Source organism: Aotus nancymaae, unplaced genomic scaffold, assembly GCF_030222135.1.
Source record: "Aotus nancymaae isolate 86718 unplaced genomic scaffold, 86718_ANA_hifiasm-v0.15.2.pri h1tg000011l, whole genome shotgun sequence".
Lineage (NCBI taxonomy): Eukaryota > Metazoa > Chordata > Mammalia > Primates > Aotidae > Aotus > Aotus nancymaae.
This window is the reverse complement of record NW_026988422.1, coordinates 59,352,163-59,367,547: the sequence shown is the minus strand read 5'-3', so window position 1 is coordinate 59,367,547 and position 15,385 is coordinate 59,352,163. Positions and strand designations below refer to the sequence as shown.

The following is a 15,385-nucleotide window of genomic DNA, read 5'->3' as shown; positions in this document are numbered from 1 at the left end:
ACAAATTAAGGAGAAGGTAAGGTGTAAGGTGAATAATTCCCAGAGTTCACATAGGTTGCAAATTGAGTTCCTGCCAGTCAGAATGGAAAAATCTCATTGAACATGGATGTAATTTAACAGACACCCCAAAAGTCTTTAGTGGAGGAGCTAACCTGGATCTAGAGAAAAAGCTACTCTAAACGAACCATAACAATGCTTAAAAATAAGCCTGAAAAAGATAAGCTGATCTACAAATTACTGAAGTGCCTGACCAAAAGAAAAAAAAATTCAAAAGGGTTTAAAGAAGGCGATAAAATCCAAACACTCAACAATGTAAGATTTGCAATGTCCAGAATTCAATCAAAGAAATTACTGTAAATGTGAAGAAACAAAAATGTGACCTATAAACATGAGGAAAACCAGTCAATAAAAACAGAACCTAAAATGACAGATAACAGAATAAGACATTTTAAAAGTTATTATAAATATTATAACATATAAACAAAAATGTAAAGGAAACCATGAATATAATGAAAAAGAGAAAAAGAAGACACAAAAACCGATGGAAAAAAAAAAATATCTGAGGCCAGGCACAGTGGCTCATGCCTATAATCCCAGAACTTTGGGAGGCTGAGGCGGGCAGATCATTAGATCAGTAGTTCAAGATCAGCCTGACCAACATGGTGAAATCCCATCTATACTAAAAATACAAAAATTAGCCAGGCATGGTGGCATGCACCTGTAATCCCAGCTACTCAGGAGGCTGAGACAGGAGAATCACTTGAACCCAGGAGGCAGAGCTTGCAGTGAGCTGAAATCACCTCACTGAACGCCAGCCTGGGCAACAGAGCAAGACTTCGTCTCAAAAATAAATAAATAAATAAAAATAAAATATCTGAAATGAAAATTTCACTGGGTAGAATTAACAGAGGATTAGGTACTGCAGACAAAATGATGAATGACCTTAGAGACACAGAGAAATAGAAAAACATCCCAAATTAAGTAAAGAGAGAAAAAATAGTCTGAAAAAATATGAGCACAGCCAGATTTGAGGTAAAATATAAACTAAGTAACCACAGTCCCAAAAAAAGACAGAAAAGGAGAAAAATATATTTGAAGAAATAAAGGCCAAAAGTTTTCCAAAAGTGATAAAAACTATAAGCATATAGATGAAGCTCAATGAATCCCAAGCAGAAGAAACATGAAGAAAATGACACCAAGGCACATCATAATCAAATTGTTGAAAATCAGTTGTGGCTAGGCACAGTGTCTCACATCTATAATCTTAGTACTTTAGGAGGCTGAGGCAGATGGATCACTTGAGCCTGGGAGTTCAAGACCAGCTTGGGCAACATGGGCAATATCTACAAAAATTAGTCACCCGTGTTGGCATGCACCTGTAGTCCCAGCTACCAGGCAGGTTGAGTGGGGAGGACGGCCTGAGGTTGAGCCCAGGAAGCCAAGGTTACAGTGAGCCAAGATTATGCCACTGCACTCCAGTCTGGGCAACAAAGTGAGACCCTGTCTCCAGGAAAAAAAAAAAAAAAAAAAATAGAAATCAGTTGTAAAGAGATAATCCTAAAAGCAGGCTGAGAAAAAAAGCCATTATGCATAGAAGAAGAAATATAACTGCTGTATGCTTCTCATCAGAAAAATGCAAGCCTAAAAATGACAAAAAGACATTCTAAAGGTGCTGGAAATTGTACACGAATGGTCGTAGTGGCTTTCTTCAAAAGAGCCCAAAACTGGACACAACCCAAATGTTCTACAATAGATGAGCAGTATATTCTGGTATATTCAACAAATTCTGGTATATTCAAACAATGAAACAGTACATAAAAATGAGGCACAAACTATTCTTCATAAACCAACACATACAAATATTAAAAACCCTAGGCTGAACAAAAGAGTCCAGATACAAAAAAGTATACACTGTATGATTTCATTTATGTGGAATTGTAGAAAAATTGTAATGACAGAAGGCAGATCATGATGTCTGAAGCCCAGGGTCATGTGGAGGACTGAAGAAAAAAGGGAATAAACTGGGCTATGAAGGTGATAGAAATATTTTATATCTTGATTGAGGTGGTAGCAGTGGCTAACTGGTGCTGACCGTTGCCAAAATCATCTTCAAACTGTACACTAAAAATAGATGCATTTTACTGCATGTAAACTAGATCTCAATAAAACAATATATTGCTTAGACACACATACAGATAAAATAATTTTTTTTTTCAAATCAAGGTAATAATAAACACAAAGTTTAGGAACATGTCTAACCCTGGGTTAGGAAGCTAGTTAGGATGGAGTAGGGTATTAAAAGGGAGGAAATAATACACAGTTATATTAAATTACTGTCAATAATCTAGTTCTTGGGTTGGGTAATATTTATCATGTTACAAGTAAACAAACCAGAATAAGAAAGGCAGCTTCGTAGGGAGCAATGATGACAGTGTATCACGATTAATCTAATTCTATGGACCTGAGGCAAAGATTAAAAAAAAAAAAAAGTAGTCACCTCACCCATATATTTCCCATGTCTCAGATGTAGGAAATATGCGAATAAATCCACCTCTCCGATCGTTTTCCTCCTTCACCCTCCGTAAAACTTTGATCTAGATGAAAAATAAGATAAAATGAGTACCTGTTTTGAAAACTGGAATCCATGTGGCTATAGGACAAAGGAAGATAGTTAGGACCCAAGAATATGAAAGCAGCATGAAGGGAGAAATTAATTCCATTTAAAATGTTCTTCCCTGAGAAAACACTTCTCCCATCTTGAATCTTTCTCTTTTCAATGTAAGACATGAGTTTGTCATAAATATTATGAATCACTCCATAATTTTTGCTAAACCCTGTTTTAACCCGCAAAAGCCTAAAATGATCTTTACCTCCTCCATTGACAGACCAAGCACAGAACCACCCAACTTCCCTGGCCCTTTCTCTCGGGCTGAGCCCACGAGGTTTTTCATTTCTGCATCACTGGCTGAAAGTGGACGGGAACGCTAAAAAGAAGAAAATGAAAATAGTAAAAAAAAATTTTTTAAGTTTTCATTATTCCTCATTTCCCTCTGTTCATTCCCTTAACATCATTATCTTTCCTAAGATATATAAGCTCAAATTCATTAATTACTTTCTGTAATTATCTTAGCCTGAAACCCTGGAAAACAGAAGAAAGCTAATAAACTTAAAGGCAAGAGGAGAAAAAAGAACAGTAAAGAAAAACACTATGGGTTGAGAAAGAAAAGAAAAGAAAGAAAGAATGAGGTCCATGTGACTTTCTAAGCTAGTATTTAATCCAAACCTTGGTTTTAGAGCACATCTAATATGTCAAGAATATGGAAAAATCTGAAAATGCCCTCAACAGAAAAGTAAATGTGTATTTATTTCAGTGAGTATATTATTTTCAGCATAGGAGATGAAGAATTAAGAAGTGAGACATAAGACACAAAAACTAGGAACAATCTATTAACATCACAAATGAATAAGTTGGGCTGTGAGATGTTCTACAATTTGAGGGGGAAATACTGAAATGAGAGTCATCAGTGACACAGAAAAGAGGGTGGCCAAAAGGTTATCACTGTGGTTGTTGAACTTCAAGAGGCCTGAAACACAAGTGACTACCTGGGGTACTCCAACGAGGCAGCCAAAGGGCCCCCATTCATCACTGATCCCAGAGGAGGTGCTTGGCTAGTTCAGCTTCTACATGATAATCACGGAAATCATTGGAAAACACAAGTTTTAAGTGAATTTTGATTTTATGTGAGTGGAGAAACAGAAAGGTAAAAAAGGAAGTCAGTATAAAAGCATGACAATATACTATTACTAAAACTAATGAAGTGACAGACAAAAATAAGACAAATCTGCCAACTAGAAAGAGTAAGAAAGAATTCACCCACCATGGGTGCAAACTGTCCTCTTAATTCTTAGAAGTAACTTCAATCAGAGAGCAGCAGTCCCACTGTCAGGAGGTATTATTTGTCTTTCTCTATTTGTAGAGTATCTATTCAAAGGCATTTTGGTAACTAACTTTTGTCCTTTTTAGCAATACCTGTTGTTATGGATTGAATGTTTCTGTCTCTCAAAAATTCTCATGTTAAAGTCCTAATCTCCAATGTGATAGCATTTGGAGATGGAGCTTTTGGAAGGTAATTAAAATTAGAAGTCATGAGAGTAGGGCCCTGGTGTAATGGGATTAGTGTCCTTATAAGAAGAGATGCCAGAGAATTTGATCTCCCTCTCTCTTTCCCAGCCAGTGTGTGCACAAAGAAGAGGCCATGTGAGCATACAACAAAATGGAGACCTATAAGCCAATTTTAAAAAGCCTTATTGGACTTCTCAGCCTTCAGACTGTGAGAAATAAATTTCTGTTGTTTAAGCCACCCAGGCTATGGCATTTTATTATGGCAGCCTGAACAGACTAATATACTCATGTACACAAATAACCAACCAAGAATGGTTTTATCTTTGGACACAACAGAGACCAACTAACCAATCTTCAAAGCTAGCACAGGAGTTATAAAAGCTAAATTTTCTGATAGGAAACTCCATGATGGATACCTATATCAAGAAAAACCATGAAACCAACAGATGTAAGCAACATGTGAAGTGCAGAGGCTTTTACTCTGGTGTCTTCAACATCCAGAACAATATATTATACTTGGCATGAAGTAAATCAAGAAGTATTTGTTAAAACAAATAAATACGTGAAAGTGCTGACACCAATCATGGTTAGAATTGAACTTTGTAGAAGGATTTTGGGAAATAGTTTTACTTCCTCAGTCTCTGGGAATACATTAAACAGTAGATGTTAAAATGAGAGGGTTTATAGGTCTACATATTATTTGTATAAATAATGTAACCATTGTTTAAAAATCTTTAAAAAGTGTGAACACTTATTTAATGTATAATTTGAAAAAGCCAAAAATATTAAACAGATAGTTTGAGAGCTTTTCTCGTGATCACACACTACTTATTGTTTGCCAAAAAATACTTATCTAGTTCACCCATGATAGCATGTTTCTGATCATAAAGCCACTGGCAAAGCCTGGTGCAGTGGCTCACACTTGCAATCTCAACACTTTGGGAGGCCGAGGCAGGCAGATCACCTAAGGTCAGGAGATTGAGACCATCCTGGCCAACATGGTGAAACCCCTTCTCTACTCAAAATACAAAATTATCTGGGCATGGTGGCACATGCCTGTGATCTCAGCTACTCAGAGGCTGAGGCAAGAGAATCGCTTGAACCCTGGAGGTGGAGGTTGCAGTGAGCCGAGATTGCACCATTGTACTCCAGCCTGGGCAACAAGAGCAAAACTCCATCTCAAAAATAAAACAATAAAGCCACTGGCAGTTAGTCCCCTAAAGTTAAGTAGCTTTCTTGCATGATACTATCTCAAATTACATAAGGAGATAGTAAGCAATAAGCATTCATTTAAATAATAAAAATAAGCATTTTTATCAAGCTTTTAGGAACAGAAAGAATGTTACTTAGAAGGTTGATAAGCTAAAAGCTACATTAACAAAGTATATAAAGAAAGTTATTAACTATTAAACAGATTTAAGGAATGCATGGGTGTATTTAAAAGAACAAGGGTCAAATCACTATTGAACAACATTTAATGAGAACCCCCCAATTCTTGGGTGTTTTTTAAAATGGTTTTTAATATTCCTGGCTTCTAGAAATTGAGATAATGATGTTGTAACCTTCTCCTACTAACCTAATGTGGTTCCTGCAACCAATGAATTAGCACCCCAAACTCTTAAACTTTTCGGCCAATCACTTTCAAAGAGTTGTCTCCCATACACAGTCACAATCACTGCTTTGTTACAGCCTACAATTCCAGGTCTAGCTACTGCGTACATATGTGTGAACGTTTGGGGTCGGGTAGGGGCATGTAGAAATTCAGGTCTGTGCTTCTATGTTGGGTATTTAAGAGCTTTGAGAAAGGAATAAATGTGACCTGAATTATAGTCACAGGTGAAAGAAAAGGCAGATAAAGAGAGAAGGGAAGAAGAAAGGACAGGATGGACAGAAAAAAGAAAATAAATGCTTATGAGTGTGGAGGACACACACTTGGAGATTAAAAACAAAGGTAAAAAAAGGAATCAGAATGATTTGAAAGGCCATCAAGACTATTACAAACAAAGGCAAAACAGTCCACATTCTGCAGCTTTGTCTTTGGGCACAACAGCTACATCCTCTGGATAGCAGATATAATAAATCCACATATTCCCATGGGTTGACTGAATGTACTTAGGAAATAAGGCTCCTCTGAACTTAGAGAGGAGAACCACTGCCTCTGGTTAAAAGATACATGATTTAAATATCCAGTGCTCAGATAAATTTTAAACTGTCAAATAACTGTAAAGTTAAGAATTCTGCCACGCAACATGCACCAAAGATAAATTTATCAATAGTACAACTTATGATTCAGAAATCTACCCAAAGAAGAAACCTTATGTATCTACCCATCATTGCTAAGGAACAACTGAGAATGTGAAATTATTGAGACAAGGAACCACCAGTCACCACTCAGTCAAAGCAGTAAGAAACAGATGTTGAATCAGAAATTGACTCTCAGCCTAAAAAAAGCTGGCAAGTACCAGTGATGAGAAGAACTTGACAAAATGTAGAATGGAGAAAAATGACAAGATATGCTAAAAATATATCATAATTGAAGGGCAAAAATAAAATTTGCTTGACAGAGAACACATGCAAAGAATAAAAATTTCTCAATGCAGTTTTACGAAGTTTGGAATTCTTCATTAAAAGCAAAGGAACTAGAAATAGCTCAATTTATATGTGATACATTTTACCATCTAAAAAACAAAAGGTAAAATCAAGTTTAAAGGCGAAATGAATTAATGCTGTAGAACGAAAGAAAATAAATGGACAAGACCACATTATCAATAAATCTGAGTGGAAATGGACCAAAAAAATGGCTTCTAAGAGAACATTTAAACAAAATGATAATCAGTGTATACTTTGAAAATGGCGGGTGGCGGGGAGGAATAAGTAGGCCTGTGTAACAGTAAAAAATAAAGTAAAATAAAATAAAAAGAGTTATGTAACATCTAGAAATTTGGAATAAATGTAAGCCAGCAGGTCTGAGAGACATGCATTTTGTTATTAAGGAAACTGGCTTTAAAAACAAACAAACAAAACTTACCAAACCACTTAAAATTACATCTGAAAAATCATGAAGAACTGAAGAAATACCAGATTAGAAAAACACCAAATGAGGTACTAATCTTCAAAAATGAAGTATGCTCCTGGTGGTTAATGCCTGGTAAATCTAACTCGAATCCCTAGTAAAATAATGAAACAAATATTAAAAGAAAAAAAATCCCTAATAATTTAGAGGATAGTGGACTCACGAAGAATAGTATGAAGAATGCTTTATTTATTTTAAAACATGCTTTAAAAGTTTGATTTTTAGGACAAGAGTTTTAAAAGGGGAGCTACAGCAATATATTTAATGTCTTTGGATTTTAGAGAAGCATTTGAGAAAATTTTATAACATTTTTATTCTAAATTATATGTCAAGGGTTACTGCCAGAATATAACACATCAACAAAAACTAAAAGCAGTGTAACTGTAAGATAAAGTAAATAGCAACGAATCAACTTAGGAAGGGATTTCTAAAATGGGTATTAACTAAGCATTGCTTAAAATTTTCATTAATGTCTGGAAAGAAAAATAAACAAAACAGCATTTTTGGATGATAGCAAATGTGAAAAACACGACTACAAATAGGTGAATATCAAAGTAACGAGATCTTGACAATGGGAAAATCGAGATTCAAAAGTGTGAAGGGGAGAGTAAATCTTCTTAGTATAAACTACATGTCTAGCATTTATCCTGAATATTTTACCTATGTTTTATCATTTCTTTCTCACCATAACTCCATGTATGAATTATTATCCCCATTTGACAGATATGGAATTGAGCCTCAGAGAGGTAAGAGAACTTGCCCAAATATCTAATTACTAGTTATTAGCAGAGCTCAAATTTGAATTCAGGTCTATCTGACTGTAAAGGTACATGTTCTTTCCATAGTACCATGCAATACAATTTCTGGTGAGTGGAAAATCTGAACTATAGACATTAAAGAGAAGGGAGAAATATAGATAGAGAAAATGGATTAAAAAGGAAAAGACAGACAAAGGAAAAAGAACAAAAAGAATTCACAATCTGACAGCAACAGAAAAAGAAAGCTTGACACAATCTAACTGGTCACAACAGAGAATTTTTATTTTAACTCGGCTCCAATAAAAATACTGTGAAGTTAAGAGTGCTTTGTTAACCGAAAGGCAATGACAAAATAGAACACTGCAAAGAACAATAAGAGTCCAATAATTCAACACATATAAAGCTGGCTGAATAAAGTCAGAAAGCCTTTATGTCACATTCAAATACATTACTACTAAAGAGAGGTCTTGCTCTCCAACAAAGCTATTATAACCTATGGTAATCCAAGCAATGCAACTAGATGTAATGGAACTAAACTGATAACGAGAAAGTAAGATTAGAATTACATATCAAAGGCTGGGCATGGTAGCTCATGCCTGCAATCCTGGCACTTTGGGAGGGCCAAGGTGGACAAATGGCTTGAGCTCAGAGGTTCCAGATCAGCCTGGGTAACAAGGCAAAACCCTCATCTCTACCAAAAATACAAAAAAATTAGCCAGGTCTAGTAGTGGTGTGCACCTGTAGTCCCAGCTACTTGGGAGGCGGAGGCGGGAGGATCACCTGAGCCCAGGAAGTCCAGGCTGTAGTGAGCTGTGATTGTACCACTGCACTCCAGCCTGGGTGACGGAGTGACACCCTGTCTCAAATAAATAAATAAAAATAAAATAGAATTACATTTCAAAGACACTTCTTTAGAGTCAAACGCCAAAGGCTATAAAAGAGTACTTATTTCTTAACGTACTCCTATCAGTAGATTAGTTCCAGGTATATTTAGAATATAAGCTCTTTGAAGTCAACGGCCTTACTTTGTTTTGCTTTTTTGCCACGGGTAGCAGCTAGCATACTTAGGTATTTACTAAATACAAAACACTACATATTATAGAGTTTCAAATTCTACCAACTAAGCACCAAAATTCATACTACAGAACCACATTAATCAGTTACTAAATATTAGACAAGGCATCCAGTAAGTTATTTTTTATTTCTTGCATTCACATAAACCATATAAATCACTTTATCAGAAATAGTAGCTAAGAAAGTTACAAGTCAAGCATTCAAGCTTACCAGAAATTGCATCAGAGAGTACAAATGCCAAAATAAATATACTGGAGCTTTTTGCTAAATAATAGTTGCAGTGACACGTTTATATATGAGGGTATCTATAACCCTCATACCAAAGTATCAAATAGCAGGCACAGGACTCTCACTGCTAGCCTATTACTTCAAAAAGAATTTTTTAAATCTGTGCAGAAGAAAGAGATAGTTAATCTCAAATACTGCTAACAGAAACAGTAAGAAAGCAAATGCTGATCATTCAGAATCTTCAGAAAGAAACATGTTTGCATTTCAAAGGTAGCATCTGAGACACTATTATGGCAAAGCTTCTAAGATGTGTAAACGGCAAATCACTACATATTTGAAATGTCATCTGTTAAGAAACTCTAATACAGCCCAACACCCAATGTGAAAACATTTCCAATGTTACGCTATAGACAACAGTATGTTTCGTAAGATGTCTGGAAAAAAAATGAAGTTCATTTGTGAACTACAAAATTTCCTTCCTGGAATATTTTGGTCAAAGAGATAGATATGCCTGTAAGCCCCTGTTCACTGTTTAAATTGAATTGCCTCCATCACCGTATAATCACCATCAGGAAAAGAGGATCCCTAAGTTCCTGCATCCTCTACTCTTATATTATATAACCAAAAGGACTTCTATGCATTTATTTTCATTTATGTTATTAAACTGTACAAAACAAACAAACAACAAAAAAAACAGGTACATAAAGTATATACCATGAAAAACTAAAGCTAAAAAACTTTCCATTTGGAGAATGAAAATAAAATTTGAATGAAGTCTCCAAAAGATCTAGAACTTACCTGCTTGGCCTTTGATGACTGTAACTGTGCAGATACTGGACGCTATAAAAGACAGAAAAATGGAATAAAGCCTTATCTTCTCCTAACATGCCTACATTTTCCATCTCCTAGATCTATGCTACAAAAGAAGAAAAATAATCTCCAACCAGAAACCAAAGCAAGAGACCTACACTTGGTAGCTGGAAGATTAGAACATTTATAATCTTTCATTATACTGCTTTCTCCTATGCCATATATATTCCAGCTTCAACTTCTCACTGCTGAGGGCACAATCCTACTTCCAGATACTGAAGACCCTGAAGTCAACTAGTCCGTCTGACAAACTGGTTTCACACACTACACATAACTAATCTACAGTTCCTTTAGCCTTTATATAAGTGTCCTGTAGGCTGCTTATGGATGAAATCATGCCATTACCTACCAGTTGGCAAAACAAGCATTGAATAGATTTTCTAGAGTTTGCAAAGAGTTGCCAAAAAAGCTAACAGGCAACCTAAGAAAAGGGATCCATTCATCCAAGATTGGCAAGACAGCTACCTCTAGAAGTGAAACTTGGCAGAAACTGTGTTAAAGCTGCACGGAAACGTTCATGATCCTTTATACATAATCCTGTGGTTCTTGCCACAGATACTGCAGGAAACAATTTGCAAAGGAATGTGATTGCCTAAATTAAGTTTTCCTAGTACACCTAGGTTAATCCTCTACTTTTTCTTATTAAAAATTAAAGAAAACCCTTTGATCTGTGATAATGCACTGATCAAGTATAACCCTGGTAAATGATTTTATATCTAATCCAAGATAATAGCCCTTAAAATACAGTACACCCTGTTCCACATCCCAACACTAATTAGAGAGTAATTCTACAGCATGGGGTCACAGATACACAAAGACTGAATCCAGCTCAAAGACATATTATGCTTGGCCTGCAAAGTATTGTTTCTAATGAACTAGCTGCCAATATTTAAAGTAATATTTCTGATTTCTCTTGACAATAGGAAGATCACGTAACACCTGGCCCACACTTAAGCATGACAGTAATTAGCTGGAGCATGTTAGTAAAACAGCCACCCCGTTCAGATGAGGTATGCAGTCTCTAGTTTACCTCAGTCATATCACTCTTAGCTGTATTATACCTGCCTCTATTTACTCATTTGTATTACCTGCCTGCAGGCCCTCCAGGCATTTGAGTTTAAAAGCCCTGTTCTAATAAAAAATTATCTGAATAAATAATAGTATATAAGTTTGGCAAACAGAAAATAGCACTACTCCAAATGAGACCAGCAAGCAAAAGGAACAAGAGGAGAAATGGGAGTAGAAGAAGGGAGGAAAAAAGGGAGGAGTAGAGGGTTAAAGTATAGTTGGGACAGGGATAAAAAGAGAGGAGAAGAAAAGGAAAGAGAAGATGGGGAGCAGGAAGAAAAAGCTGCTTATGCCTTCAAAAAGCCTACAATCTGGCAGAAGACTACAGGACAATTTAAAAGCAACACATCAATAAATGCAAAACAATGTAATATAGAACAAGTGAATAATATTAAAATGAAAAGTAAAGGTCATGATGGATTTAATAAGAAAAGACTTCCAAAATGTCTGAGCAGGCAAAGTAATCAAACCAGATGGGAAGAGAAGAGCAAGGTGGATTTTTTAAAATAAGAAGAAATGTTAAAGGCCAAGAAACCAAAGTGGAAAATTAGCAGAGTCAAAACAGGCAGGGACTGACAAGATGATGGAATGAGTAAATAGAAGGATTAGCTGATTGGTTTAACTGGAACAAAAATGCAGAGTACACAAAAACTGAAGCAGTGTTTGATCAAATGATATCTTAGACATGCATAAGTTTCTTTGGGCTTTTATCTCATTTAGCCTCAATCAATAACTCATGATCATGGAGGGTCTGAGGAGAATTACTTGTAGAGAAGATACTATTTCAAGAAAGCATCTTCTTCACAAAGCTAGTCTGAAGACCAGAAAGAACATAGTAATGACTAAGAATTAGTAGGCTGCTTCTCTGTGCTTTGTTTCTGAGCATATCAATCTGAGGTGGAAAAAGGTGATTTTTAAAAACAGAGAGAAGGAAGATAATGAAAAAAAGAAGCCAAGATAAAAGACAAAACAAAAAACAGGGAGTAAGTTTGCTGGAAAACATTTAAAGCACAAGCTGTTAGCCACAGCTGAATATAACTGCCTCCTATCTAAAGTGATCCCCAAATTCTCCTGCTCTAAGTGACCTCATATCCACAGTGCTTCAGCTCCCTCAGTTATATCAGCCGCCACTTCCCAGTAAGCTGCCTTCAGGCTCCCTGCTGCGGAATTTGCTTACCTGAGGTTTCTGGAAAGGGTTTCGCCTGGAAGACTCAAAGGTGGGATAAACTGGCCGGGTTGATGCTCGCTGGGCAGGATCTTGGCACACAAATCCTGAATGGGGAATGGGCAACATTAAAACCTGCCATTTTCTAAGAAATTAGCAGGTCTGACTACACCTTTTCTTTAGATATACAGACTCAGTTTCACTGTCATAAATATTACAGAGATCTATCCTCAGGAGGGTAATGCACAACTCTCCCATACACACACTCTGCTTGAACTCTGAACCACCATAATTAGAAAGAACAAAAAAAGGGAAATATGCAGATAAATTAACCTTGCTGGTTGGGTAGCTGAAATGTGATTCTGAGTGAGAAAGAGATGTAGATTTTTGATGAACCTAAAAACAACTGCAAATCACCACTTTAAAACACACAGTTGTTAATAAAAACAAGTTACTTTAAAGTGGCTACCTGGATGATGACTGGAAAATAAAGTTATTTTTACAGGGAAAATCCAAAAGCAAGTTAACAGTCTTGTCCTGTTACATGATCTGCTTCTGGAACTGCAGAAGGTGGTCTATTGGCAACTTTCAAAATGGGCTTTGTAGATTATCTATGGCTTTGGAAATTGGACTTCAGCTAATTTCACTTACTTCCTAAAAAGAAGCAGATTCCCATCCAAAGAGAATAGAGTAGCTAAGTTTTACAGCATTTGCTGGTACATCAGGTACTAGTTCATCGCAAATATATTTTATTAAGTCTTTTTATAGTACTTAAAAAACAACAAACCCACAAAATACCCACCTGACTGCTCATCTCCATTTCAAAGTTTTGGCTTATCTACTCAAAATGGGATTTCTTCTTTGGGCTGCTTTGGTTATAACTACTACAGAAGGGATCACATTGAGACCAGTAGAGACTGTCTAGCAGAAATATAGCCAGTCTCCTTTTAACAAGGCTTCTTCAGCAGGTTTTACTTTCCCAGCCTGGAGAAAAATACACTTTCTCCAGATCTTTGCTAATTCTCTTTCTCAGCTCATAATTCCTGTGCCCCAGGTCTCAGCCTTAGTTGTGGTTCAGCCTCAGGACAGGATGGAGCCAAGGGGAGTAGAAACACATAAACATTTCCCTGAAAATATAATTTTTTAGTACAAAACATTCAGCATGGCTTAGGAACTGCCAGTTGGCAAAACCTTTGGAGGCTGACAAAATGGACACTCTGGTTAATTTTTATATGAGTCCAGTTCAGAAAACACTACTTACTCACCTACAACAGTGAACATATCTGAAATCATACTCGCTTTAATCTTTAGGTCCAGAGGTGCATCACTAACAGAAACAAAGAAAGAAAATAGCAATTGATAAGTGTGTAGGTTAAAAGAATAGCCACCCTCTAATGGACCCCAATATAGCAAAGTTTCCAAATGTCAATGAAGAGCAACACATAAAGTCCATAAAATCCATGGGGTGGGGAATCTGTGCACAAATATGAGAAATGAAATCCTGGTGTTCAGTTTGTCCTCTGTAATGCAAACCCAGCACCATGCATTGATTCTCTAACATGAAATTTTTTTATACCAGAATTGCATAAAATTTGTGCAATTCAAATTTTGCAGAAGTCAAGAATACTGCTTCATTAAAACCGTGGATTTTAGAGGTTCAGACTTTCAGTACGCTCTTTTATGAGTGTGCCCACCGTTCAAATTACTTTTCACTGCTGTAACAGTCAAGTCTCATTCACATGCAAGAGAAGCAACTTTGGCCACATTTGTACTTTTTTAAGTCTTTATTTTCTGCTCTAAAACAACCTTCTTAGGCTTGCAGGCTTGCAAATAGGGCAAAAAAAAAAAACCCAAAAAACATTAAAAACAAGTCATACCAAAATCTCACCAGATGATACAGCAGAAACTCACATGAAAACAAAAACAAGATGGACCAAAAGTAAGAAGCCTCCCTATGGCGGTGACTGCCACACTAGCTTCAGCGTTGAGGTGTTCCTCCATGAATCAAACAGCTCTGCCTGCTGTACTCAGTGCCTCGTTCTAGGGATTTCTAACTTCTGAAGTATAGTATAATACACTTTACTGGGCAATCTGCAAAAGGCTGACTTGATGAAAGTTGCCTAACATCTGAAGCATCTGTAATATCTAGCTCTACACCTTACTATGGAGGTTAAGCCAAACTCCCACTCCAAAAGTAGTCAATCTGTCTTTATTTGATTACTTGGCATTTTGCCAGTATCTCTCATCCTTAAAAACTCAGCAGCTGGGTGGTCCCTGGCATAAACCTTTGGAGTCCTCTGTTTAGAGAAGTGTACAGTGAACAGAAATTCTGGCTGTAACTCCAAATATAATAAGAATCTTCTCTGGTATTGAAAAATATGTTTATTTTCTTCTTCTAAACAATAGGTTAGTTAAAAAATAAAAATTGTTTGAAGTTTTTGACTTTAAACTTGGATGACTTTAAACATAGGACAGGGTAAAAGCACCATATATTATCTACATGGCCCTAGATTCAGCTTTATATCTTTATAGTATATGTGGATTTGAACCCATAAAGCTTTTGGTAATGAAGGAAATATAATACCTTACATATTTCCTTAGCCTTAACAGAAAACCTATTATTAAAAAAAATACAGGGATAAAAATGAATGTAAGAATCATCCCTTAGAAACCTAATAAGCAGGAATCATGTAATTGTAAATTGACTAGGAAGACAAAGATCCATGATTCCCATATAAACTTTGATATTATGCCATAAACCAGCTAATTTAAGAAAGTCTGGTTATCTCTAACTAATAACTAGGAAAAAAAATAATCTTCTAGTACCAAGAGAAATGACTCCAAAAAAAGTGTTTTAAATATTTCTTGAAGGTTTGTCCTTTTCTAGTAGATAGAACTGACTTACCAGGCCAAAGAAGGAGAGAGATTCACTTCCAACAACCATGGCTTCAGAGTAGAATCTATGAGCACGTCAAAGCCATAGAGTTCTAGAAATACAATACAAGACAATACACAAAATCATTTTC

General features: G+C 36.1%; 1 protein-coding gene across 14 annotated transcripts in view; it reads right to left on the bottom strand.

The window, feature by feature from the left end:
- Nucleotides 1-15,385, bottom strand: part of TTLL5 (tubulin tyrosine ligase like 5) — a 285,182-nt gene that overhangs the window by 204,436 nt on the left and 65,361 nt on the right. For 12 of the 14 annotated variants that reach the window (XR_010342086.1, XR_010342087.1, XR_010342088.1 and 9 more), the window contains exons 13-18: nt 15,265-15,346; nt 13,625-13,686; nt 12,372-12,466; nt 10,055-10,096; nt 2,871-2,984; nt 2,503-2,594 (exon numbers count right to left, since the gene is read on the bottom strand). Coding sequence is in view for 11 of the 14 variants with exons in the window: in XM_064375047.1 (XP_064231117.1) it covers nt 2,503-2,594; nt 2,871-2,984; nt 10,055-10,096; nt 12,372-12,466; nt 13,625-13,686; nt 15,265-15,346 (487 nt within the window). In the remaining 3 variants the exon portion in view is untranslated. The remainder of the gene's footprint in view (nt 1-2,502; nt 2,595-2,870; nt 2,985-10,054; nt 10,097-12,371; nt 12,467-13,624; nt 13,687-15,264; nt 15,347-15,385) is intronic. The other 2 variants (XM_012438103.3, XM_064375049.1) reach the window with 1 other exon arrangement.